The sequence below is a fragment of the Penicillium cataractarum genome (assembly GCF_028827025.1).
Source record: "Penicillium cataractarum strain IBT 29864 chromosome Unknown utg000004l, whole genome shotgun sequence".
Classification (NCBI taxonomy): Eukaryota; Fungi; Ascomycota; class Eurotiomycetes; order Eurotiales; family Aspergillaceae; genus Penicillium; species Penicillium cataractarum.
In genome coordinates, this window is record NW_026622740.1 from 1,152,019 (window position 1) to 1,175,756 (window position 23,738).

The 23,738-nt window shown below is 50.4% G+C and overlaps 10 protein-coding genes across 10 annotated transcripts; 5 read left to right on the plus strand and 5 right to left on the minus strand.

The window, feature by feature from the left end:
* Window positions 1–921: 921 nt before the first annotated feature.
* N7496_004956 (putative beta-galactosidase) lies at window positions 922–4,183 on the minus strand (the record flags this gene model as incomplete). Its single annotated transcript, XM_056697885.1, has 3 exons — window positions 922–2,074; window positions 2,126–3,512; window positions 3,571–4,183. The coding sequence occupies 3 exons, from the start codon at window positions 4,181–4,183 to the stop codon at window positions 922–924; spliced, it is 3,153 nt and encodes a 1,050-aa protein (XP_056556410.1).
* Window positions 4,184–4,358: 175 nt separating this feature from the next.
* Window positions 4,359–4,619, minus strand: N7496_004957 (uncharacterized protein; the record flags this gene model as incomplete). The annotated part of the gene is made up of 1 exon (XM_056697886.1): window positions 4,359–4,619. The coding sequence occupies one exon, from the start codon at window positions 4,617–4,619 to the stop codon at window positions 4,359–4,361; it is 261 nt and encodes an 86-aa protein (XP_056556411.1).
* An 870-nt stretch (window positions 4,620–5,489) lies between these two features.
* N7496_004958 (sugar porter family MFS transporter) lies at window positions 5,490–7,184 on the plus strand (the record flags this gene model as incomplete). The annotated part of the gene is made up of 2 exons (XM_056697887.1): window positions 5,490–5,761; window positions 5,819–7,184. 2 exons carry the CDS (start codon window positions 5,490–5,492, stop codon window positions 7,182–7,184), a joined length of 1,638 nt encoding a protein of 545 aa, XP_056556412.1.
* Window positions 7,185–7,870: 686 nt separating this feature from the next.
* Window positions 7,871–9,965, plus strand: N7496_004959 (fungal specific transcription factor domain-containing protein; the record flags this gene model as incomplete). The annotated part of the gene is made up of 6 exons (XM_056697888.1): window positions 7,871–7,998; window positions 8,061–8,136; window positions 8,209–8,837; window positions 8,893–9,054; window positions 9,133–9,675; window positions 9,734–9,965. Coding segments are annotated over 6 exons (1,770 nt in total), but the record flags the coding sequence as incomplete, so codon positions are not given.
* A 1,037-nt stretch (window positions 9,966–11,002) lies between these two features.
* Window positions 11,003–12,466, plus strand: N7496_004960 (uncharacterized protein; the record flags this gene model as incomplete). The annotated part of the gene is made up of 1 exon (XM_056697889.1): window positions 11,003–12,466. One exon carries the CDS (start codon window positions 11,003–11,005, stop codon window positions 12,464–12,466), a length of 1,464 nt encoding a protein of 487 aa, XP_056556414.1.
* A 1,121-nt stretch (window positions 12,467–13,587) lies between these two features.
* N7496_004961 (DUF3433 domain-containing protein) lies at window positions 13,588–16,188 on the plus strand (the record flags this gene model as incomplete). Its single annotated transcript, XM_056697890.1, has 2 exons — window positions 13,588–13,636; window positions 13,736–16,188. 2 exons carry the CDS (start codon window positions 13,588–13,590, stop codon window positions 16,186–16,188), a joined length of 2,502 nt encoding a protein of 833 aa, XP_056556415.1.
* A 622-nt stretch (window positions 16,189–16,810) lies between these two features.
* Window positions 16,811–18,505, minus strand: N7496_004962 (acyl--CoA ligase; the record flags this gene model as incomplete). Its single annotated transcript, XM_056697891.1, has 1 exon — window positions 16,811–18,505. The coding sequence occupies one exon, from the start codon at window positions 18,503–18,505 to the stop codon at window positions 16,811–16,813; it is 1,695 nt and encodes a 564-aa protein (XP_056556416.1).
* Window positions 18,506–19,429: 924 nt separating this feature from the next.
* N7496_004963 (uncharacterized protein) lies at window positions 19,430–20,415 on the minus strand (the record flags this gene model as incomplete). Its single annotated transcript, XM_056697892.1, has 2 exons — window positions 19,430–19,990; window positions 20,062–20,415. The coding sequence occupies 2 exons, from the start codon at window positions 20,413–20,415 to the stop codon at window positions 19,430–19,432; spliced, it is 915 nt and encodes a 304-aa protein (XP_056556417.1).
* Window positions 20,416–20,881: 466 nt separating this feature from the next.
* On the plus strand, window positions 20,882–21,681 carry N7496_004964 (uncharacterized protein; the record flags this gene model as incomplete). Its single annotated transcript, XM_056697893.1, has 4 exons — window positions 20,882–20,981; window positions 21,080–21,322; window positions 21,376–21,401; window positions 21,457–21,681. 4 exons carry the CDS (start codon window positions 20,882–20,884, stop codon window positions 21,679–21,681), a joined length of 594 nt encoding a protein of 197 aa, XP_056556418.1.
* Window positions 21,682–22,038: 357 nt separating this feature from the next.
* Window positions 22,039–23,367, minus strand: N7496_004965 (uncharacterized protein; the record flags this gene model as incomplete). The annotated part of the gene is made up of 3 exons (XM_056697894.1): window positions 22,039–22,788; window positions 22,851–22,991; window positions 23,053–23,367. The coding sequence occupies 3 exons, from the start codon at window positions 23,365–23,367 to the stop codon at window positions 22,039–22,041; spliced, it is 1,206 nt and encodes a 401-aa protein (XP_056556419.1).
* Between the last annotated feature and the right edge of the window lie 371 nt (window positions 23,368–23,738).

Genomic DNA, 23,738 nt, shown 5'->3' on the forward strand with positions numbered 1-23,738 from the left:
GGGTCTTTCCCTCCAAAACGGGCTGTTGGGAGGGCTGAATCTTTGAGATGATATACGTAGGCGTCTGAGGTAGCAGAGCCAACTAAAACGCCTGCGTAACCCAGCGACAAGCATTCAGACACTTAAATAGAAAAGTTTCCCCAATGCGTGCGATGGCCGTTAGATAAGAGGTTAATGGAAAGTATCCGACCTCCCTACGTTGTGATCCCATGCAAAATGTGAGTCCTCTAGCCCCATACTCCGCGACTCGGATAAAGAGTGATTCTGACCAACTTCTTAGAGATACTAAGAGTGTTCAACATGCGCTGTTTATGGCGACTATGGCCCTGGGCTAAGCGGAAGAAGCCCACCGACGAAGAGAATCGCACGCTACTACCAGGAAGGACCATCCTCTTACAACCCTGGGAAATGAGTACTAGAAACGAAGAATCGCGCCATAGACCATCATCGAATATGCAAGAGCGATATGTGAGGTTTGGTATTGGCGGGGCTGGGAACATGCGCAAGTCCTGCTGCCTTCTCCTAGGGTCTTGACTGAACTTCGCTTTCTCGATCTAGAAGTATTCTTACTTGCTATATACGGTAGAATTGTGTCGCACAATGGGCATACTGTTCAAACAATCACTCGATGATGTGTGGATGATTTGTGGGGACCTGGATCTTTGATATGACTGCGGTCTTGCCTTGAACATCGGGACAATAGGTGTCGGAGGAGTAGCTTGTAAAGTTGAAGTAAGGAAGGAGGTTTCATAGGTATTGGCTGTAAGCGGGTTCTTGGTCATTCAAATATCTACTTCTTTAAGAACTCGGTGTATGCATGATTCCCTTATGTTTCTTCCTTGAATTTCTCCGAAGATGGCTGCTTCAAGCTCGACTAAGGCATCCCTTGCTTTCTGCATGCTAACCACCACGCGACTAGCATCAATGACCCTCCTTAAAAGTAGGAGCAAATTCAAACTGGAATTTTCGCTCCTCACAGGGCACAAGATACTTCTCCAAAGTCGTCGGGCCACAAGCACCAGTTCCCACTCCGCTGGACTCAGCATCAATCCGGACAAGAACCGTCTTACCAGGAACAAGATCGCAAGGGTGTTTGGCAGTCTCAATTTGCTTTGCGCTGTACCGGGATGCGACCCATTGGAAAGCAGTACCAGTGTCCTTATCCGTATCCACCGAGTTCCGAGAGACTTTGATGCCCCAGCCACGGTTGTCGCTAAGTTGTAGCCAACGGGTATCGGATCGGTTTCCGCCTTCTTGGGGCACTTCGTATGGGGTCTGGAGCTGTGCCGTGGTAGCCTTGTAGATTCCCAATTTTTGAGAGCGCTTCTTGTCTGGGTAGGACTCCCCAGGACCCAGACCGAGCCATTTGGCATTGTCAAATGCGTCGGCGAGGCGAAGGTCTAGACCCAGTCGAGGAAGGTCTGCTGGCATTGGACCTTGAGGTTTGAGGTGCACGGAGACAACCAGATGGCCGTCCCCACCGATAGTGTAGGTCGTGGTAGCCACGAAGCCCCATGCGAGGACTGGTGGGCCCAACCACGACTCTGTCGTAATCCGAATGCGATCATCACCCAAGTGCGCAACATCCATGCTGCGCAGCTGTACTCGCATGTCATCCACTGAGTACCGGCGTCGCTCTCCAAGAGCCCAGGACATGTCATTGTCGGTTGGAGGACGCCAGAAGCCTGGAACCAGGGCCATGCCAGTTTTGGAATCGGAGTCAAGGAGTTGGTAACCTTTCACCGTCCAGCCGGTCAACCCTCCAGTGGAACGCGAGAACGTAAGGCTGAAATCAGAGCCACTAACGGTATGAACGGCTCTACTAGACTCCAACTTAATGGAAAGATTGGCGGGAGGATTGGGCCGCACAGCGAGGGTCTTGAGCTGGTGTTGGAACCAAGCGATTTCATGCCCACTGGCAGCCCAGGGCTTATCCTGCGTAGTCTGGAAGCTGACCGTCAGCCAGATCTCCCCTTCTGAAATGGCAGGAAGATCTGGGTTGAATTCCAACTTCCCAGTTTTTCCAGCCTCGATGGAGGGAAGGCGAAGAGTACCGCTAGCAATGACAGTGGATCTAGTCTCGTCAGTATGTGCAAGAAGCCCGTGCCTTCAATAGGAAACTTACTCGGAGTCCAATACTTCTACGCGGTAGAATGCATGCAAATTCTCGAGACCGGCAAAGTCATACCGGTTTTCGATGCATATCGAACCATCGGCATACCACGCGTGTACAGGTGAATAAGCCTTGTGCAATTCAACCAGACCAGGAGTGGGGGTATGGTTGCTAAAGCAAAGACCGTCCATGACAAACGTGCCGTCGTTAGGGTAGTCGTCAAAATCTCCACCGTAAGCGTAAAAACCGCGCTCTTCATCCCATAGACCATGGTTTGCCCACTCCCAAATCCACCCGCCTTGCAGGCGTCGGTACTTCTGGAATGCCTCCATGTATTCTTCTAGGCCGCCAGGGGCGTTGCCCATCGCATGAGCATACTCACAGAGCACGATAGGCTTCTTGAAGTTGTCGCCTTCTGCAACGGCCAATTTGGTTATCCTGTCCACTGACGGATACATATAGGAGAACATGTCGGCCGACTTTGCCTCCGGGTCTCCCTCGTAGTGGACTGGTCTGCTGGGGTCGGTAGCCTTGATGTAATCATACATGGCCTGGTGATTTTGGCCATAGAATGCCTCGTTACCAAGGGACCAAATGACGATGCAAGCATAATTCTTGTCCCGCTGGACCATTTGGATCGCACGATCGACGTAGGCATCCTTCCACTCCGGGTTGTTGGTGGTGAATTGAGCAGCCTTCTCAAAGGTTAATTTCTTACGCTCCTCATAGTCCATGGACTCTGGGACGTCGAGAGGACGTGCGACTGCGTCATAAAACCCGTGGCATTCTAGGTCTGCTTCGTCCATAACCCATAACCCAAGCTCGTCACAGAGCTCGTATAACTTGGGATGGGACGGGTAGTGACAGCACCGCACGGAATTGATATTATGGCGCTTCATAAGGAGAAGGTCTTCTCGGAGAAAGGACAAAGGCACAGCTCGACCAAAGAGCGGATGATGATCATGGCGGTTGACACCTCGGAATTGCACTGGTGTCCCATTGACGGTAATGTTTCCATTTTTGATCTCGACCTGACGGAAACCAACCCGATGGTTGATCTCTTGTAGTGGTTTACCTCCGTTTGATGAAGAGCCCAAGGTGATCTGGAGATCATAAAGGTTTGGTGTCTCCGCGGTCCATTTCTTGGGGCTTTTCACTGGAATTGTCAAGGTGACCGATCCATTCTCAACCACAGATAATTTTTCGTATCCGATTGTGTCTTGTGTACCTCGCAGACTGCGCAATGTCGCTTCCAACAGCACTGATTCCGTCGCAAGCACATTTACTGTGACTTTCAACACAGCATCGGTGTAGGATTGATCCAACTCGGTCTTCACGAAGAAGTCTTCAATCCGAGCTACCGATGGGAAAGCAAGTAGGGTGACGTCGCGGAAGATACCTAAAAGAGCCATGGTGAGAACGAGTCTAGAATTTCCTACGGGGGTAGTAGTCTTTACCTGACAGCCACCACTGGTCCTGGTCCTCAATGTACGATCCATCTGACCATTGATACACGCGCACGACCACATCGTTCTCCCCGCGATGGCGAATGAGCTTGGTTATATCAAACTCCGCTGGATTGCGACTCCCCTGGGCGTATCCCACTTCTTGTCCATTCACCCAGAGGTGATACGCACTGTCCACGCCGTCGAACCGAAGACGTACTTGTGCAGAAAGATCCCAGTCCGATGGAACCGTAAAGGATCTGCGATATGTACCCGTAGGATTGTGGCTGGGCACACGCGGTGGGTCGCAAGGGAAGGGGAAAATGGTATTCGTATAATTGGGACTTCCATGCCCCTGAAGTTGCCAATGGCCTGGAACGGTGATGTTCGTCCATTCATTAGTATCAACAGAAGGGTCACTTTTCCCATCGCTACCAATTGCAGGTGCTAGCAGAGGAGATGGCGCATAATGGAAGTCCCAACTGCCATTCAGTGACAACGATGTGTTCGGGAGAAAGAATGCACGAGGAGGGAGCTTGTTCCGCTGGAAGATGTGCGGATTTTCCCAGTCATTGGTGCTGGTCTCGGTGGCGGGCATGGCGATTGTCTCTTTAAAATCACCCATCCTGACAGACTTTGAGGAATTTGATTCTCTGTAGCTCTGACAGTGGGTGACAGCTTATGTATCAAGCAATGCTCGGCTTGATGAGAATGACGCACCAGAAAGAAAAAGAAAATCTTGATGGAAGCGGGGATGGCAAAACACCTTGTACTTGTCCCCCCTCCAGCACATTTTTGCGTCAAGGAGCTTCAACCTTCGCCGCAGGGTGGAGCGCACCGAGTTTCTCAACACGCGACTTGCCAATGCAAACATCGGAGATGGACGCGTTGTGGAGACGATTGGTTGAAGTGCAAAGGTCTTCGTATAGGGAGCTGGTCATGCCGGCCCACCATACCGAGCAGATGCTATCTCTCGACATCCAGGGTGCGATTTCCCGCTCGGATCTCATCCCAGATCCCCAGCTTTCGGGCCCGGTACCCGCGAGGATAAGAACTTGCATTTAGCCATGTACGTGGCACCGGGACGAAGGAATTAGTTGAGCGGGGGTCCCCATTAGCGTAGGATTTGAAGGCTGGAGGTCTGCAAACCAGATGCAGCTACCCCTCTCGGCATGATGAGGGTCCGGGGGTAACGGAGCCGAGAAGTGTCTGTCTGGTCTGTGCGCTGGGCTTATGGTGGAGATGTCTGACCACTGACAATGTCTCCGTTCTCAAGGTTCGCAGACATCTTTGGAGATCTCGATCATCCCAGATGACTACTTGCTCGCACGGAGACCCCTGGAAAGGGAGACCCTATGAATTGGGGCCAACTCTAGACTTCCCCGCAAGTCATCCTGGGGATATTCTCGGCCCGGACAATTCAATCCTCCTACTTCGTAACTCTCGATCGGCAGAGATCCGGCTAAATTACGTTAGGCCCAGCTTGACGATGGGTTTCTGATCCCCACACCACACCATCGTTTCGGGGATCTCGGTACCGAGACGAACACAGTCGGGACTCGCAACCCTGAGACTGGAAGAGCCCGTGACCTACCTGGGCTTTGGGGGGCCATCTTCCGAAATTGATGCTAGATACCCCAAGTTTGATTGGAACGGGATCCATTGATGGCCTAATGTGAACACTCGTGCCGCCGTGCCACCGGGAAAAAGTTCAATTTAGTTCAACGCCAGAGCTAAACTCCATGCGACCCCAGATTCTGAGCATGGCGCGATGGATATGCCGAGCAGCTAGTCCCCAGAGAATCATAAATATCACCATGTACCGCCGATCATCCCCCGACCCATTCGAGCTCTGTATTCTAACCAGCGGCTTGGGATCAGCGTGGTTCAATTCGAGCCCAGTTTTGCACTTTTGAGATTTCTCCGTCGACATGACTACTGAGTCCACCAAGGCTACCCTCGAGCAGCTCGAGGTGAGCAAGGATGGGATGGAACGGGGCGAGAAGGACCTCCAGGAAACGAGCGATGCCATTCAGCTCGCCGAGGCGGTTCAATCGATGAAATGCAGTCCATGGACCGCCAGCATGTTTCGCCTGTACGGCTGTCTGGTAATTGCATATCTGTGTGGATGCTTGAACGGTTACGACGGCTCCTTGATGGGAGGACTGAATGACATGACAACTTACCAGCAATATTTCCATATGTGAGTCTACCCGGAGACGAGTGAAGTTGCGTTGTCTGACCCGAGAGTAAACTCCAGGAAAACCGCCTCTTCGTCGACTGGCCTGGTATTTGCCATCTATAACCTTGGCTCTATTCCAGCGGTTATTCTCTCCGGCCCCGTCAATGATATTTTCGGGCGCCGCAGGGGCATGTTCACCGGAGCCGCCATTATCATCATCGGAACTTGCATTCAAGCACCCGCCACTTCCCATGGAATGTTCCTCGCTGGTCGATTCATCCTTGGTTTCGGGGTCAGCTTTTGCTGTGTCAGTGCGCCATGCTACGTCTCAGAGATGGCACATCCCGTGTGGCGTGGAACCTTGACTGGGTTGTACAACTGCACCTGGTATATTGGCTCCATCGTCGCCGGTTGGATCGTCTATGGCTGCGAAGACATCCCTCACGCGTACGGTTTCCGGATCCCTATCTGGTGCCAGCTTATCTCGTCCGTGTTTGTCGCAATTGGCACTTGGTTCATGCCTGAATCGCCTCGGTGGCTCATGGCGCAGGACCGCACGGAGGAGGCCATTCAAATTCTCGCGCGCTATCACGGAGAAGGGGATGCCTCGCACCCAATGGTCACCCTCCAGGTCAAGGAGATGCAGCACCAGATTACCGTCGACGTTGCGGACTTCAGCAAGAAATGGTGGGATTACCGCGAGTTGTTCAACTCCCACTCTGCTCGTCGCCGTTTTATTTGTGTGGCTGGCATGGCTTGCTTTGGTCAACTCTCTGGTAATAGCCTTACCAGCTACTATCTCCCGGTGATGGTCCAGAATGCTGGCATTGGATCGGTCAAGACCCAACTCATGCTCAATGCCATCTACAACGTTCTCTGCCTTATCACAGCCGTCTCCGGTGCTGGTCTCACAGACCGTATCGGTCGTCGACCTCTTATGATCTACTCGCTTCTCTTCTGCTCCGTTGCCTTTGCCGTCATCCTGGGAACATCCAAGCTCTCCGTTGATGATCCTACCAACTCCAACTCTGCCAATACTGCCGTTGCGTTCATTTACCTCTTCGGCATTGTCTTTTCATTTGGCTGGACGCCCCTGCAAAGCATGTATATTGCCGAGACACTGACGACCAACACACGCGCCAAGGGCACTGCACTCGGCAACTTGCTATCCAACATCAGCAGTGCGATTATCCAGTACAGCTCTGGGCCCGCTTTTGAGAAGCTGGGCTATTACTTTTATGCCGTGTTCGTTGGGTGGGACCTGATCGAGATGGTTGTGATCTACTTCTGGTTCCCGGAGACTAAAGAACGGACCCTCGAGGAGCTGGAAGAGGTCTTTGCCGCTCCAAATCCGGTGAAGAAGAGTCTGGAACCCCGTGATATTTCCACCGTGCTGAGGACATTGGAGGTGACGGAAGTCGAAACTAGTCGTGCGGATGTTTAATTGTGTAATGTTGGGTCGAAGGCGTTGTATGTAACGTGGAAAGGAGAAAGGGCCAGGGCACAGATCAGGCCATTTCCTGTGCATAGTAACCGCCAGACCAAGGATGTATCCATAGGCTACATTCTCATTTTCTTGGCCCATCTAGGTATTGGCCTAGGACAAACCACCTAATGACAGACTGAATACCCAGCACACTACTCTTCCATAAGGTTGTTCTTCATAATCCGTTGCAAGATAACCACTCATATCTTCGTGGTAAATATATTTTGACAGCGCCTTCTTCAACAACCATAGGTAGGTAGCTAGTTAGGTAGGCATGGCGCGGCGGCCGTGTGTAATTTAACGACAATCTTCAAAGAAGGATTAAGATTTATGTATAAGCGAGCCTTGAGTTTAACATTTTACAGACTACATGTAGTCTGCACCTCGGTTAAATTAGCCCCCTGCATGCGTGATGCGGGGCCCCGCACCAACTCCGATTTGATTCAACCGACTTTTGTACCTCCCACTTCCCTCGCCGTACTCCACAATCTACCACAATGCTGTCTCCAGGACACCAAAATGAGAGCCATAAACGTAAAAGAACTTCGTTAGCGGTAAGGAAGATGCCAAGCAGAGCTCCCGCGACACGATGCTAATATCTGCCTCCTAGTGTGACCCTTGCCGGAATCGAAAAGTGAGGTTAGTCCCCATCAGTTGGGGGGTTTCCAATCGGGATCTGCAAGTTGACATCAGCTAGATGCGACGGTCGCCGACCCTGCACTACATGTGCCCAAATAGGGACGGACTGTGTCTATGGGTCTGAGACCATCAAGTGCGTTTCGTGAGCTCCGGTCCTTTCACCTGACCCCCGTAACGCTAACAACCCCCATGCAGTAAGAGCAAGAGCGACTTAATTCTGGATGTTGCCATTCGGTCCGAGAATCTATTGCAAGAATTATTCACTCAACTGGTTCGTTGCCATCTCATGGAATGGGATCAATGCCATGCTTCGGTTACTTAAGCAACAGTTTCAAACCAACAGGCTGCCCGCCGCAGTCCAAGCCAAAATCCCTCTGCGATATCGCCTCATGCAGTCATTTCACCAAGCGCTGTGAGCAACGCCCATCGCGGTGAAGGATGTCCTGATCATATCTCCAATGCCACGTTATCCCCCTTTCATGCATCAACCACCGAGTCAATCTTGTCATGGCCGCAATTTGCCGGATTCGGAAACTTGATCAAAGAGCGTGGCTTTTCCGTTTTCCGCCTTGAAAGTACCCGCGCACCTCTCGCTCATCGGCAATGCATGGTACAGCCATATATGCCTAAGCAGGAAGTAGAGAGTACTGTCCGAAGCTTTGAGCGAGGTATTAACTTCTGGTATCCTACTATGGCCCGAGCCACAACAGAGGAGTTGCAAGCCCATATCATAGCGGGTACATTTGAAGAGACTACACGGTCATGTTTGTCCCTGCTGATGATGGCTTTGGGATGTGCTTGCCAACTGGTCCGGTGTTTCGCGCACCGGGATTCATCCAAGGCAGGCGAGGCAGATAGCCAGAGACAGCGGCGGCTAATGGGGGAGTTGTACTTTGATAGTGCTTTCAAGAAAATCTATTTAGCTCAAGCAGGGTTTACGGCGGATGCAGTGCAGTGTTTATTCTTTACCGGGTGAGCAACCTTCCAGTCCAGGTCAATCGATCAATTGGCTAATATGGAATTACAGGCTGTATTTTTCATTTTTGCAGCGACCCCTTCAAGCCTGGTCATTTATAAGTGCAGCTGCAACTAAATGTCGGCTTCTGTTGTCTTATGAAGTCCCGGGGCAGACACCTGAGCAGCTAGAATGCCTTCGTCGGATATTTTGGTCCTGCTATATTCTCGAGAGGTGCGTTTCTTCTTCCTCTTCTGTTTTTTTCCTTTCCTTGGTTTCCGTTTTCTGGGTACATCTGACCCCATAATCCAGCGACTTTCTTGCCGAACTTGCCGGCCTTCCTCAAACAGGGATTGCAGAAATAGAATCCTCCATTCCCCTACCGGGTGAATACTGTACACAGGAGTCTGAAAACGACCAAGAGCAATCGTCACTCTATTTCCTCGCCTGCATATCCATGCGACGACTGCTCAACCGAGTCCACGATCTTCTCTACGCTCGCGACGCTGGTGTCGGCTTTGACAATCACCACTTTCCGTCTGTCGTATCAGAGCTGGCCTACCAGCTGGATGAGTGGAAAGACCTCTTACCATTTTCTTTCCAATTTACTATCAATTTGGATCCTACACGCACAGAGGAAGGCGCATTTCTTCGCCAGCGGTACCTGACTTGCAAGAGCGTCATTTATCGGCCCTATCTAACCTGGGCCCTGTCCAATGGCGATGCCGTGGAAAGATGCCCTCCGATTGTTTACGAGGGATCCAAGCTGTGCCTTGAGGCCTGCTGGATGCACGCACAAAACCTACGCAGCCTGCCGCACACTATCATGGTCGACACCTGGATTTGCTCCCTTTCGTAAGTTTCTCCCCCAAGCTGACGGACTACCAATGCTAATCTAGCAAATTACCTACAGGATGGCGTCGGTCATACTCATCACGTTAGCTGCATCTCGTGTCCGCACCTTGCGAAGACTTATGTCATCGAATGTTCTCGATATTGGGCCGCATCTCAGTGACCTGCTTACTCAATGGACGCATATTCCAGGTGGGGGAACCTCACCCAGTGTCATGGAAAGTATTGGGTTGATTGCGAATGTGTCCACTTTGTTGAAGATTACCTGGAATGAGCGGGCACTCGGCGAATAGCTATCTAATTGGGTCATTTACCCTATGAAAACATAAATTCAAAGTCTCTAACTTTGTGTATCAAACGCTTCTTGCCTTTTCGGCCTAACGTAATGGAGGGTCTGTATGAATTATCATCTCGAGCTACGGCGCCTATCATATCGATAAGTGCAAAATTCGGAGTTTAGGCCATAGCTACTTTAATAGTACACATATATGGTTGTATAGCGAGTGATATCGTAGGCAGCTAATTCCCCCTGGAAAAGTCAATTAGGTTCCCTTCTCGAGAGCAGGTTTAAACCTCAGAATCCCCAGTGATTACCCCCGCATTCGGTGATTGTAGCGCTAAAACAGGATGCATCAGAGTGCACGTATATGCACTACTGGTCCACCTATAGGATAATAGGAAAAGAACTAGCATTGAACGCATTGGTGCCCGATGAAGGGGATTCAGCAGCTAACGTCCACTCCAGTAGCAAGCAGCAAATAGGTAATATAGTATGTACCTTTCACCATCACAGGCAATGTACATACTCATAGAAAGGTTGTTCTCTTTGTCTTTCATCCCCGCTCGTGATACAGGGGCTAGTCAGCCACCCATAAGTTTGTCAAGGATCTTTCCGGGGAATCTCAAATCCGCAGCGTTTCAGTCGGGGAAGTCGGATGCTCGAACCTCAAATTAGCGGGACGGAGTCTCATCGAGCTATTGCGAGGCCGTCTGCCACGCTGCATCATGTGCATTTTATCAATCTCCTCCGGCGGGGTCGCGGGGCCCCGCAATGCGCTAGACAGGGCATGTGGCTCTACGTAGGATTAAATTGACCAATGGCCCAGTGCTAGTGGGCAACTGTGCAGAAATCTGCAGAATCCCCACCTTTTCCCCTGTCCCGATATCCCCGAGAAGGTTACACTGATTTGGAACCCATAATTCCGAAGCATTATGCTTGGAGATAAATCTCCTGGGACCTGTCATGGCTGTCACTATCTCAATCCAATGACTGCTGTTGTCTTGTGATCAGGATTTTTTTTCTTGAAGTGCTGTCCTCTTTATCACCATCATGAAGCAGGCGATGAATGGTGAATGGCTCCTTGGGCTGGCGTTGATCGCCACCACAATGCCCACTGTCACAGCCGACTTGACGACAACCATCAGTTCCACGACGAATTGGGGCACATGGGAGGGCTTTGGCGTGTCTCTTGCATGGTGGGCCAAGGCATTTGGTACCCGAACTGACTTGGCCGACATCTTCTTCTCTACCAAGTCAACGACCTACAATGGATCGAGCGTTCCCGGGATAGGGCTCACTATTGCACGGTACAACGCCGGTGCCTGCAGCTGGAACACGTACAACGGCTCTTCGATGGTGGTGTCTCCCGACATGATCACCTCGCGGCAGATGGACAGCTTCTGGCTGGACTGGGCCAGCACTTCGCCGTCGTCTTCGAGCTGGAGTTGGAGTGTTGATGCCAACCAGCGTAACATGTTGTCTCTGGCCAAAGCCCGCGGCGCAAACATCTTCGAGCTCTTTTCCAACTCGCCCACGTGGTGGATGTGTATCAACCATAATCCTTCCGGGTCGAACGGCGGCTCCAGCAACAACTTGCAATCGTGGAACTATGACCAGCATGCGGTCTATCTTGCCACTATTGCTGAATACGCCGCTAGTAACTGGGGTGTGTCCTTCCAGTCTGTGGAAGCCTTCAACGAGCCGGTCTCGGCTTGGTGGAACGGCGAGACTGGAACTCAGGAAGGCTGTCACTTCGACGTCAGCACCCAAGCGACCGTGATTGGGGACCTCCGCACTGAACTGAACAGCCGGGGCCTCAGCTCAACCTTGATCGCAGCCTCGGATGAGAATACCTACGACTTGGCAATTTCTACGTGGAATAGCCTTGGAAGTACTGCGACTGGCAAAGTTGACCGCATTAACGTCCACGGGTACCAATATACTGGAGGAAGACGAGACACCCTGTACAGCCTGGCCTCCAGTGCTGGAAAGCGACTGTGGAACAGTGAGTACGGTGAGAGCGACGCAACAGGCCAAGAGCTCGTCACCAACCTGCTTCTCGACTTCCGCTGGCTCCACCCCACAGCTTGGGTGTACTGGCAAGCAATCGACGGCGGCGGCTGGGGCCTAATTGATGGAGACAATGACGACTTGACGCTCGGTGCCGTCAGCCAGAAGTACTACGCACTAGCACAGTTTGCCCGTCACATTCGCCCTGGTATGCAAATCCTGGACGGTGGGAGCAACTACACTGTAGCGGCATACGACTCCTCGGCACAGAAGCTGGTCATCGTTGCTGCGAATTGGGGTTCTGCCCAGTATCTCAACTTTGATCTCTCCAGCTTCAGCTCGCCTGGGGTTAGTGGCGCCTTGGTCCCGCGATGGAACACTCAAGTCGGATCTGGCGACCAATATGCCAGCTACAGCGATACCTATATGAGCGGCAGCAAGTTTTGGTCGTATTTTCCAACTGGAGCGGTGCAGACGTTCGAGGTGTCGAATGTGTCATTGTAAAACGTCATGTCTATATAGGCACCGTTCAAAATCCCCTGGACTGCGGATCAATGGGACTTTAGTGCAATGGGATCTCCGCAAAGGTGAGCGTGATAACATACGTACAGTATTATGATAGACTTATCGAACAAATACAGTCTATTTGCTATGAACATAATGTCTTCATATTCAAAGCGTTTTCGTTGATGATGGGTATTTGGACTCGGAATCAAGTTGCGAGTAATCTTCCGAGTATTAAGTCGTCAACTTTATGAGCGCATCGATTCATTTCTATGTATTTTATTAGTCAAACACACCACTTCCAGGTTGTGATCCTGTGTTTTCACAATTGACCGAGATCTCCTCGCGATATGTTTCACCCAGCCACGATGGACACCCGCAAGGGGGAGGCAGTAATACCGGCTTGCCTACCACTTAATTGATGATCAACTGAGTTGACTGAGTAATTGAGCACGAATCAATTTATATGATAATCATGATCTAGGAGCATGATTATTGACCCTGCTCATTGATAAGGTGCCTTGATGAGGGTCATCGTTTGTACAGCTACACCGCAGGTTGCTGGCCCGCTCGGTGATATGCGCTACAATCGATGGCTACACCGCTACCTAGAAAGATAATTAATCCAAAAGCAATATGGCAAAAACATTTCAGGGCCGGAAATTTCCGATTTCTGGATCTCGTAAGAATAAAACTGAACTCAAGGTTGGACCTTTCCATGGGATGGTGATGGGGCGGGGATCGGGCCGCGACACGCTTCAACCAACTCAATCAGCTCGACCACAACGACGTCAGGCCGATCGGACACCCGCCCTTTCTGATTCGCCGCGAGGGCTGTGATTTATCGAAATAAAGCAAAAATAAAGATGTCTGACTTGACAACCTCTCATGTCTCAACCCTTCCTATTGGCCTGTTGGTTGGGAGTCGCGGCGTGGGAGGCTGGGGGAGGCTGGGAGTAGCCCACCAGCACGACGCTATCCAAACAAAAGCCTGCTGGGCTCCAATTCTCGTCCATTCCATATTCTTATTGACTGCCCAAGCTCCGTTACCTCGCCGAGGAATGCTTCCAGAGTAAAACTCTTCGAGACACTCGAAGATTTACCCACATTCCGCGGCCGTCATGTCGGACTCTCCTACACCTCGCAATTTTAGTCTACGAAGCGTGAGCAGTATGTACAAACAACAGTGTCTTTAAGTATAGCTTGCCGGTCCAGTTTGAAATGGATCAAAGAGCTTCGGTTTTACCAAGTTTACTGACTCTTCCACAGCAAGCAAACCTCAAGTCTACCAGACAGAGTCGCGGCAATCTGTCGCTGCATCAGACGACTATTATTCTTTCTCGGACCGGACGGCGTCATCTACTCCGGATAGTCGTGTTACAGCAATGCGTTATGAAACTGCCGACTCACACCACTCTTCTCAACCATTAGCTCCTACAGCCCCTGCGACGCAACAGTCGCAACCTCACGCAATGCCCCAGTCCACTCAACACTTCCAACAACAGCAACAACTCGCGCCAGAGGACCTTGGCTCACCTCGCCCAGGTACAGCCAGTACAGTCCGATTCGGAGAAGACAGGGTTGTCCATCTTAGCCCTAGATCAGATGATACTGTCAGACAAATCGCAGACGACTATGCTGGCCCAGCACCCACACCCGGCCTAGACGATTCGCCCTATGTTCGCTTCGCTATAGATCAACTTACCCGTGATGAGGAAGTTGGGGCTCCTCGAAGACATGACTCAGTCTCCACCAATCAAGACTACCCAACTGATCGACTAGTATGGGATCAAGGGCTGGGATACTTCACTCGCGCCCGTACACCTCTTCGACACACGGAGACACCACCAAGACCGAACTTCCAATCGCCATCCCCTCAAGCACTACCCCAGCGGCCAGACTCGATTGACCCAGAGTCTTTTGTTGCTGTTGACCCACCAGAGCAGAGTCTGCTTTACCCACCTTTGGATTACCTTCCTATGGTCTTGCAGCCCTGGGGTTTGCTCGGTCTTATATTCTGCTGCCTGCTCATGATTGCAGGCGTGGTGTTTTGCAACATCTGGCCCCATCGCCACCAAGGTCTCTGGGACTATAATGGCCAGGGAGGTGCTCGGTATTTCGTCATGCAGTTCCTCCCTCAGATTTTGGCAGCTCCCATTATAATCTGGTCCTTTATCGTCCAAGCTGCTGTATATCGGATTTCTCCATTTGCGATGTTGGCGGCGGAGCGGAAACGAGGATCCGTCTCGCAAGGGTTGCCCATTCTTCCAAGAAACTTCGTCTTCCCTGATTTTTCCCATTTCCGGTACGGGGAGCCTCTGTTTGGATTCTCACTCTTCACGATTTGGCTGTCAAATTTCTTTGCTATACCCCTCCTGAGCTGCATCTTCCAAGCCAAGTACTATGTCATTGATGGGCAAGGTGTATGGAGATGGACTTCTGTCCAGGCCCTCGGCTGGACTTTGGTGGCAGCTTACGGTCTTCAGGTCATTGGTTTGCTACTGCTTGTGATTCGATTCATTCGAGGCTGGACTGGTCTGATGTGGGATCCAATTTGCCTGGCAGACCTGATCTCCATCATCCAACGATCCAACATCCTCCATGATTATGAGCATTCGGAGACTGTTCCTTCCGTGAAGCAAACTCTGGACCCTCGTGTCCTGCGACTTGGATATTGGAAATTATCTATGAAGCCCGAGATCTTCTATGGAATCGGTGAAGTGGATGCTCCCATTCGAACCCCATCGCTACACCAGACCGACAAGAGCCGAGAGAAACAGCCTCATGGCATGGCTAAAGTTCGATTTGATCTCGAGCACAATGGTGCGTTTGCCAACGATCCCTTCGATCACCACCTGTACTCTCCATTTACTCGATACCGCTGGACGCCTTGGTTCCTTCGCAAGCCCTCCATCGTGGTATGGACCATCATTGTGTTTGCCCTCTTCATTGCCTTCGTCACCGTCAGCTTCGTGAACAATGCGATCAAGAGTGGCTTCCCGCCCAAACTCCCAACCCTGCCATCCATAAGTGCGTTCTCCTCTTCGAACTTCCTCTACAGCTTCATACCAGCGGTGATTGGAAATATCCTATTCCTCGCCTGGCAACCGATTGACATCTATTTCCGCGCCCTCCAACCCTTTGTCGAACTCTCTGCTCCCACCGGCGCATCCGCCGATAAGAGTCTCCTGCTTGCCTACCCATCCTCCCTCCCCATCCAAGTGACCCTCCAGGCCATCATCAACGGACACTTCAAGGTAGCCTGGCTCTCATTCATGAGCCTCGTCTCCGTGGCGATCCCCATCCTGGCCGGTGGTGTATTCATCGCTCTCTGGTACCCAGATCACGAAGACGTCCGCATTTCCTCACTAATGCCCGCCTACTACGCCCTTATCGTATTCTGTGGCCTTTACGCCGTCTCCTTCCTAGCAATCTGGCCGGGTCGTCGCCGCTACCTGCCACACGATATCACCACCCTCGCCGATCTGATGAGCTACCTTTATCAATCCCCCCTTCTTGCGGACAAACTTCTTCGCGAACCGCGCAGCAAGACTGATCTTGTGACCCGTCTTATCGTTGCGCCTCCTTCCGAGCGAATGTTGCCTACGTATGGCTTTGGAATTTACGTCGGTCGCGATGGAAAAGAGCATCTTGGTATTGATCGCTTCCATCGACCTGGCCGTACGGATATGTTGATTACGACTGGAACGATGAAAACCTGATCTTGATGCATTCTGAATCATGCTCCCCACTATGATATACGATTTGCATTGCTTCGTTATGAGCGTTTGTTTGTTTTTTCCCCGCCTTTTCGGACGTTATGATTTTGCTCTGTGATTTTGTACAGCCAAAGCTGCGTTGATGATCTGTTTGCGATGTTTTTCCTTTCGATTTTGCGTTTGAGTCGCGGCATTCCTGGCGTTAACTGACTTTTCTTTTCCATTCTGGCCCTTTTGATGTCTAGAACTCTGAGCGATGAATCTCGAGGTAATAGAATAATGATATAGATAACGACTTCAATTTTCTCTGATGAAACACCCCTATATTCTAAGTTCTAGATCAGTTGTTGACGCACTAGTAACTGATATACGCTTCCAATGCACAAGGAAGGGTAAGTAGGAAGAAGGGTCGGGTGTGTTTGGAGAAACACGGCAACCTAGTCTAACAAAGCAAACAATGTCCTTGATCTGACATTACGGGCTGAAAGAGAAGAGCAATAGCAGAAGAATATTAGAAGATGACCTTGGTTTGCTCGAGATAACCATGTCAATAGACAAATGTCTTGTCAAGCTTTTTCAGGCAGCTTCCCGCTGATCACCACGACAAAGAAGGAAGGACATTCCATCAAAGATGTGCTTTCGGGCTCTTGCTGTTCTGAAGTGCTACCCGAAGATGCCTTCTCAGAGTCTTCCCACTGGGACTCTTCGGAATTTCCTTGACAAAGTGAATCCCTCCACGAAGTCGTTTGTGATTGGCGATTTTAGGGTTAAGCCAGGAGTGAATGGCAGTCGTTACTACCTCCAGAGATTCCCGGTTCGCCAGACCTTGATCTTTAAGAACGACGAATGCAACAGGAACCTCGGTTGCTCGCTCGTCCACCCATCGACCAACCACGGCTGCGTCCTGGATATCGGGATGATCAAGCAGCAGTGCTTCCAACTCACTCGGAATTACCTGGAGTCCGTTATACTTGATCATCTCCTTGATGCGATCGAAGATCGTGATAAACCCCTCGTCATCAATTATCCCGATATCCCCCGTTCGGAACCAACGTGTCCCATCCACCTCGGTGTGAAAAGCTTCTTTTGTCGCCTCGGCATTCTCAAAGTACCCCGGAGTCACGTTGGGTCCATGTAGCCAGATCTCCCCAGTCTGCGTTGAGTCTACATCCTTCAGTGTTTCGTGATCGACGATGCGCAGTTGCATATTGGCAGCAAGACGGCCCACGTGAAGCATTCTTTTATCTCTGCGATCATTTGGAGTCGCCGAAGCCAAGGGAGACACTTCCGTAAGACCCCACGACTGGTAGCAAAACACTTCCGTTTGGAAGAGCTTTTTGAACTTGTCTTCAAGTGCAGACGCCAGCTCGCTACCAAGTGGCGCTGCCGCGGACATAATCAATTTCACACTGCGAAGATCGTAGTTTGCCAGCCGGTCATCCTTGACCATCATCAATGCGACCGGCGGGACTATCGACAGTTCATCTGGCCGGTATTTCTCGACGCAGCTCAGGTACAAATCGAGGTCAAACTTTGGCATCACGACCGTCGTTGTTCCCCATTGGATGCTCTGGCAGAGGAAAAGACTCAATCCGTAAGCATGACTGAAGGGGAGAAAGGCAAGCCCGACTCGTCGTTGCGGCCGTTGGGAGGGACGACCGGAGTCTACCATCAAATCTCGCATTTGCTGGAGATTAGCAACTATGTTGCGATGCGTGACGATTACTCCTTTGGCTGGGCCGGATGTACCCGATGAGAAGCAGATGAACGCAGGCTTGGAGGCTAGCTCGCTAACGGGGATCTTGACGAAGTCATCCGGTGGGAACGAGGTAGCCATAGACTCGCATGTCAGCTGGCCATCAGTGCTGGGAGAGCCATCCAAAATAATTATTTTGGCGGCAGTTCCTTGAACTGCTTTCTGTGCAATGGCGAGCAGCGCTGAGTGTACAATGATGAACCGGGCTCGGCATGTCACTAATTGATCGTACAGCTCGCTGTCTGTCAAGGATGCACTGATTGGGGCGACAGTTGCTCCGGACCCAATGATGGAATGGCACACAATAGCATATTCTATCGTGTTGGGGCTAAATAGTGCCACTGTATCATCCTGCTTGAGGTGAAAGCTTTGTCGCAGGCCAGTTGCTAGGGACTTTGTTCGTTTGGATACATCCTGGTAGGTGTATTGCTTTCCCGAGATGGCATCAATATACAACGGATGATTGGGATTGGTGCCTGCGGGGTTGGAAAAAAGATACGACAGCAGATCGACTGGCTTGATATCCAAGTCTGGATAGAAAGATGTATGGATCTTGGTCGACATCGTATAGGGCTCTTGGCAGGCTTGTGTCTTGGGTTCTAGGAAGAGACAATAATTATTAGTGATTTTGGGGGGAATGGAAGGATCATACATAAATATAGCTTTCAGACAGGCCAATCACGAGGCTTGGTGTTCCCCAGGGTGAAAGCTGTTCAGCCCTAGCGGTTAGGTGTGTTTAACTTTGTGCCGCGCGTTGTCACTCAAAGCTGATGCCATTGGCTGTTTAAATCTTACTCGCGGAGATAACGACCAATACTTTTCGAGGCTGTCAGAAACAAGCTCTAGTCGCTCGGCTGCTTATTCACTTTCTAGTCTCGCATAAGCTGCCACCATCCGTTCTTGGAGGGAGGGCTGAAGGGCTGAAGGGCTGTGAGCCTGCAAGGCTTACTCTATAATACTTTTCCTCTCGCCGTACTTAAGTCAGGCCACTACAAGGGACGGTCCCTTGCTCAACACGAAAAAAATGAATAACAACAAGAAACCCAACCATGTCAGAATATGAGAAGGTTTGCTTCTGTGGTTTGTAAGTTACCACACTGGCCTTTCAAAGAGTTTGGGTTGCAGAATAGGGCAGAAATAGTTTATTGTGCGTGTTCGGCGGCGTTAGGTGCTCATCGCTTAGCCTACGGCTGCATAGCCAGTGCAAAATGAGATCTTCCATAAAGCAATGGAGCAAAAAGATATTTTAGAACTAGTAGAAGAAAGAACGAAAGCACCGCGACCCAAAAGGTAGAAGACGCTTACGCCCCATTACCAAGGAGCCGCAGCCGAAAAGAATTAGCGAGGAGAATTCACCGTCGGACTAGACGTCTAGATAAGCGGCGAACACAGCACATGTCCACTGCTGAACGTAGCGTACCTTCATTGGGGCTGATTTTCGAGCAGGCCGTTGGGCAATAGGAATAGCATTCGTAACGGCATTCAACTTCAGTCGAGGTCTTCCACAACATCTGTCAACTTCGAAACTCGCCGACAATCCAGCACTAGGCGTTCAGCTGTTGCCAGTTCGTCTTGGTCGACATTGCCCCAGTCAAATGTTCGCATCAATTCAACCCCTCTTTGTAGTTTCTTTTGGAGAGGCTCATCGCTCTGTTGCAGTTCGGGAGGCGGATCTCGAACTATGTAGTAACCGATGAACCCTAGCAGGTCTTTTTCAACTCGAAGTCGGCTACTGTCACGAAGGGGAAGTTTCTTGAGATGGCGTATCAGGGACAGCATGTATCGGGTAGGTAGCGGGGTCAAGATACGAAGCTTAGGGGCGAACATGGAAGAGACGTCGATGGTCTCGTCAAGTGTAAGCCCAACCAAAGAGAGCGGAAGAAGGTGGACACGCATCCAGCCTATGCTATCAAGGCCATGTCTCCGGCATCCAGTATCCCAGTATCCAAACTCGGGGCGCACACCGTGGTGGAGGAGAGGGAAGTTGTGTTCGAGGAGAGTTTGCGACGCATGCTGTAGTTGATCATCAGGCACTGCCCACTCGACGACCTGGAGATCATTGTTAATGAGAACACTCCTTGTACTTCAAATCGGCATTAATCTTGTTCCTGGGGACTCACAACGGGAACTTCTTCATATCCACATCTGAATTGAACCTGAGCCCCATACTCCACAAGAGTAATGTTGTTGTTGACCAGTGCTTCCAGAGCTGTCCTGATTGGAGAATCGCAGAATGGCTCACGCGGTATTTCATCTTCCGGATCTTGCCCTTGTCCATGCCGTTGAAGCTCTTCATAGTGCCAGTTCTCTTCAAGCTCGATCGGGGCTTGAGGTGAGTCGGGCTGTTGCGGTTCTCCTAAGTTCTCAGTGATATCGGTATTGACTTCAATTGATCGACCTGTTGCGGTTTCAGCCCGGGTTGGTTGACGGGTTAGAGGCTGGCACCACCCCCAGTCATCATCCTCATCTTCCATGATTCAAGTTTCCAGAGAGCGGAAGGTTGAATGTTTGTGAATAAACTAGGGAGTTGAAAAAAGATTAATAAAGAAAAAGACTGATGGATAAGGGAAACTACCAGCAAACCTCCTTCGTGCCTACACTCTGTCTACCATTTCCCTCTCTTTCCTACTTCTCTCCTCCTCCACCTTCTTTTATCCTCCATCCTCTCCATCCTTCTTTCATATCTCAGCTTTCGTATTCGTAATCTTTCATCTCTTGACCTCCCAACTCTTGGCTATTTAAATCTTCACCTCTTAACGTTACATCTCTCTTGCTCTTAACATTCTAACTCTCCTCTTTGCACCTCTCTTCTTTGCAACTCTTAATCTATTCCTCTTCGAAACCGAACATATCCAGCCACACACTTCTTTCACATCCCTGTGATATCCCAGCACTTGCCTCGATCACCTTCACGGAATCGATTGGACACATATCTGCAAAATGCCGGCGCCTTTTCCAATTGAATACCGACATTTGGACATAACAGCAAGTCGCGTGGCGGCCGCCCTGCGTGCGAACAATATCGGTCATGTCTTCTGCGGTGGGTTCGCAGCAGGACTCATTGGCTCCGAACGTGTTACGACTGTAATCTCTTCTGTTTGTTATCTAACTGTGACATAATGCTAACATGCGTCCAAGATATCGATGTCATTACTGACAAAAATCCCGCGGATGCGTTGAATTCCATGCCGGAATTCACTCGTATTTCACAAGGTTACTGGGAACATCGCTGGGGCTTCAAATTCTGCGGCATCACGGTCCAGGTGGATTTTATGAAGTCTCCCTTTAATAACAAAGAACGGTGGATCCCAAGCCCCAGCGATGCACTTGTAATCAATGCTCTCCCGGCAAATTACCCTGGTCGTTCCCTTCAAGTCCCTGGTATGTTCAGACCTTGGACTTCCAGCCTGACTTTTGCTTACAAAGTCCTATAGTGAAAATCATGTACCCGTCCATGCTAGTACTCAGTAAGCTGGATGCCTGGAATTCTGTTAGGAAATCTGACAGCCCGAAAGACCAGATTCGCACTCAAGCTCATCTCATGGACATCATGGCAGGGCTGCGATGGCTTTGGAAGCTTCTCTATTCTTGCGAAGCTTTATCGGGATCACAAGGAGTCGCGGCCTCTGCTCGCCGCGATTCTCCCACCTCATGATCTGAAACGCGTTCTTGAATCGGATTCCATTGATGAATCGGATTCCGATTGCTATGATGAAGATGATTCGTCCGATGAGTCTTGATGACCAAGCTCTCTCCGGATGACAATGCTTTTCCCTACTCTTTCTGCACAGAACTTGCTTGCCCGAGACTTTCGGCTTGATTTTTGCATGGTCACTTGCTATTTGATCGAAAATTTGTCTCGAGCAGTTTTTACGCCGAGATACCTAAAGTCCGTCGCAACAGCCATAGATTAATTGACTCGTTGAAAGCTATCATCACCCTTGAACGCCTTGCTTCTCTTGACCATTTTCATAGCGCCCGAATGGTTTGCTAGCTTCATGGACCACGTAGCTATGAATATCATTATCCATCATGGGAAGTCTTGTCGTTTAGAAAATTGTAGATGAAAAGGTTTCATATGTACGGAGAAGCAGAATTCATCTTTGAAAGTATATAACCAATATCCTCTCCATCTGCTCTTTGAGCCAGACCTGCTGGTCCAGAGGCAGACCGAGATCCGCGTTTTGAAGATTTCTCAAATACGCGTACATATGCCAAGCGCCCATCAGAGGAGCCGACTGCTTATGGGTGGAAGTGACCGGTCTTGTTTCAGCATAGGGGTACTCGACAAGACCCGACTTCATGCGAATTGACTCGACCTGACTACCAAGAAAGAACGGAACAGTTGCACATATATCATCTGCGACTTTGCGAATAGTATGTTGAACCGCAGTTGCCCTTCGACCGTCGGGGTCTTGAGAGGAAAGTATACGCAGGCAACTGAGCATGATGCTTTGTAGTAGAATGCGGCAGTCACGGAACGTATTCCAGGTGGCGGCGACCCACATGTCGGCGTAGCAGTCGCATCGATTGCGCCAGAGCCCGGCGTTTCGGACAGACTGGGGGATTATCGTTGCGGCAACTGGCATCCAATGTTGTGGGACCCAGTAGGACCATGAAACGAGCTTGATGTCGATTTCGTTGGCTTTGGCGAGAATTGCCATAGCTTCTGCTTCCTTGGATGGCAAGGTCATCATCTGTTCCCATGCGTGTCGTAGGTTGACAAGCTCAGAGGCGGCAGAAGAAAGGAGAATACGGGGTGAGGGAGGAACGCTAGCAGTCTGGGACAAAGGCCAGATTTGTGGTGTTGGAACCATTGGACTATCCAGGCCTCGAGTAGTCTTGATCTGTATCTCGATTGATTAGAACCTAGTGGGTCATTTTTAGCACCGAGAGAGAGAAAACTTACAATTTGTGATTCAACCGCATTGTATATTGTTGAAGATTGAGCCTCTGGTATTTGTTTAGCTCTCTTCTCGTTTATCAGGGCTATGGCTCCTCTCAAATGAGCTTTCAGTGGCATTTCCCAGTCTTTGATAGCCACAAATTCCTACCGCCCTCAATCAGTTTCCCTTCCAAGTCAAACACCATAGGAATGATTAGAGACTTACTTCGTAAGTAGACAGTAATAAAATAGAGACAAGAATATCGTCAAATTCTGAGTCCTCGTTTGTGCGCAAGGCATCTCGAATTTTGGGCAAGGCCTTTGTAAAGTACCGCTCCGATGCACGCAGTAATGGAGCTTGCCCGGTCCAAGCTGCCACAGTAAAGAATGCAACGGCCAAAGTGCTCGTATGAAGATATGACCCAGGCTGTGTATTTGAAAACATGCTGGGTAGAATCTCCATGAACCCGTTGCGAATGTGAGGGTCTTTTGGTAGGTACAAGTAAGAATTGAAGAACAATGGAACAATTGTGTCTTCCATAGGCTGGTATAAATCTATCGGGCCGAGCTTTGGTGGCCATGAGGCCACTACTTTGATCGGCCCCGTGGGTGAACAGGACCTTGAAGTAGAAAGAGCCTTGCTCTCTTCTGGGGTCGACGTGTCGGATTCAGTGCTTGTTTTAGCCGATTGTTCGCTAGAGGAAGGAGAAGATCCCTTTTTTTTCGTGAAAGATGACGTTTGATCTCTCAGGATCACATCAAATGGGTGCAGGTATCCAGGACAGGACCGGCCTGTCCGAGTACATGCCCGACAATGTGGACGAGTCTCATCGCACTTTGAACTTGTTAGCCTCAGCCTTACCGGATCGGGGCGGGGTAGTTCAACACATACCTTGATATGCCTCTGCCGAC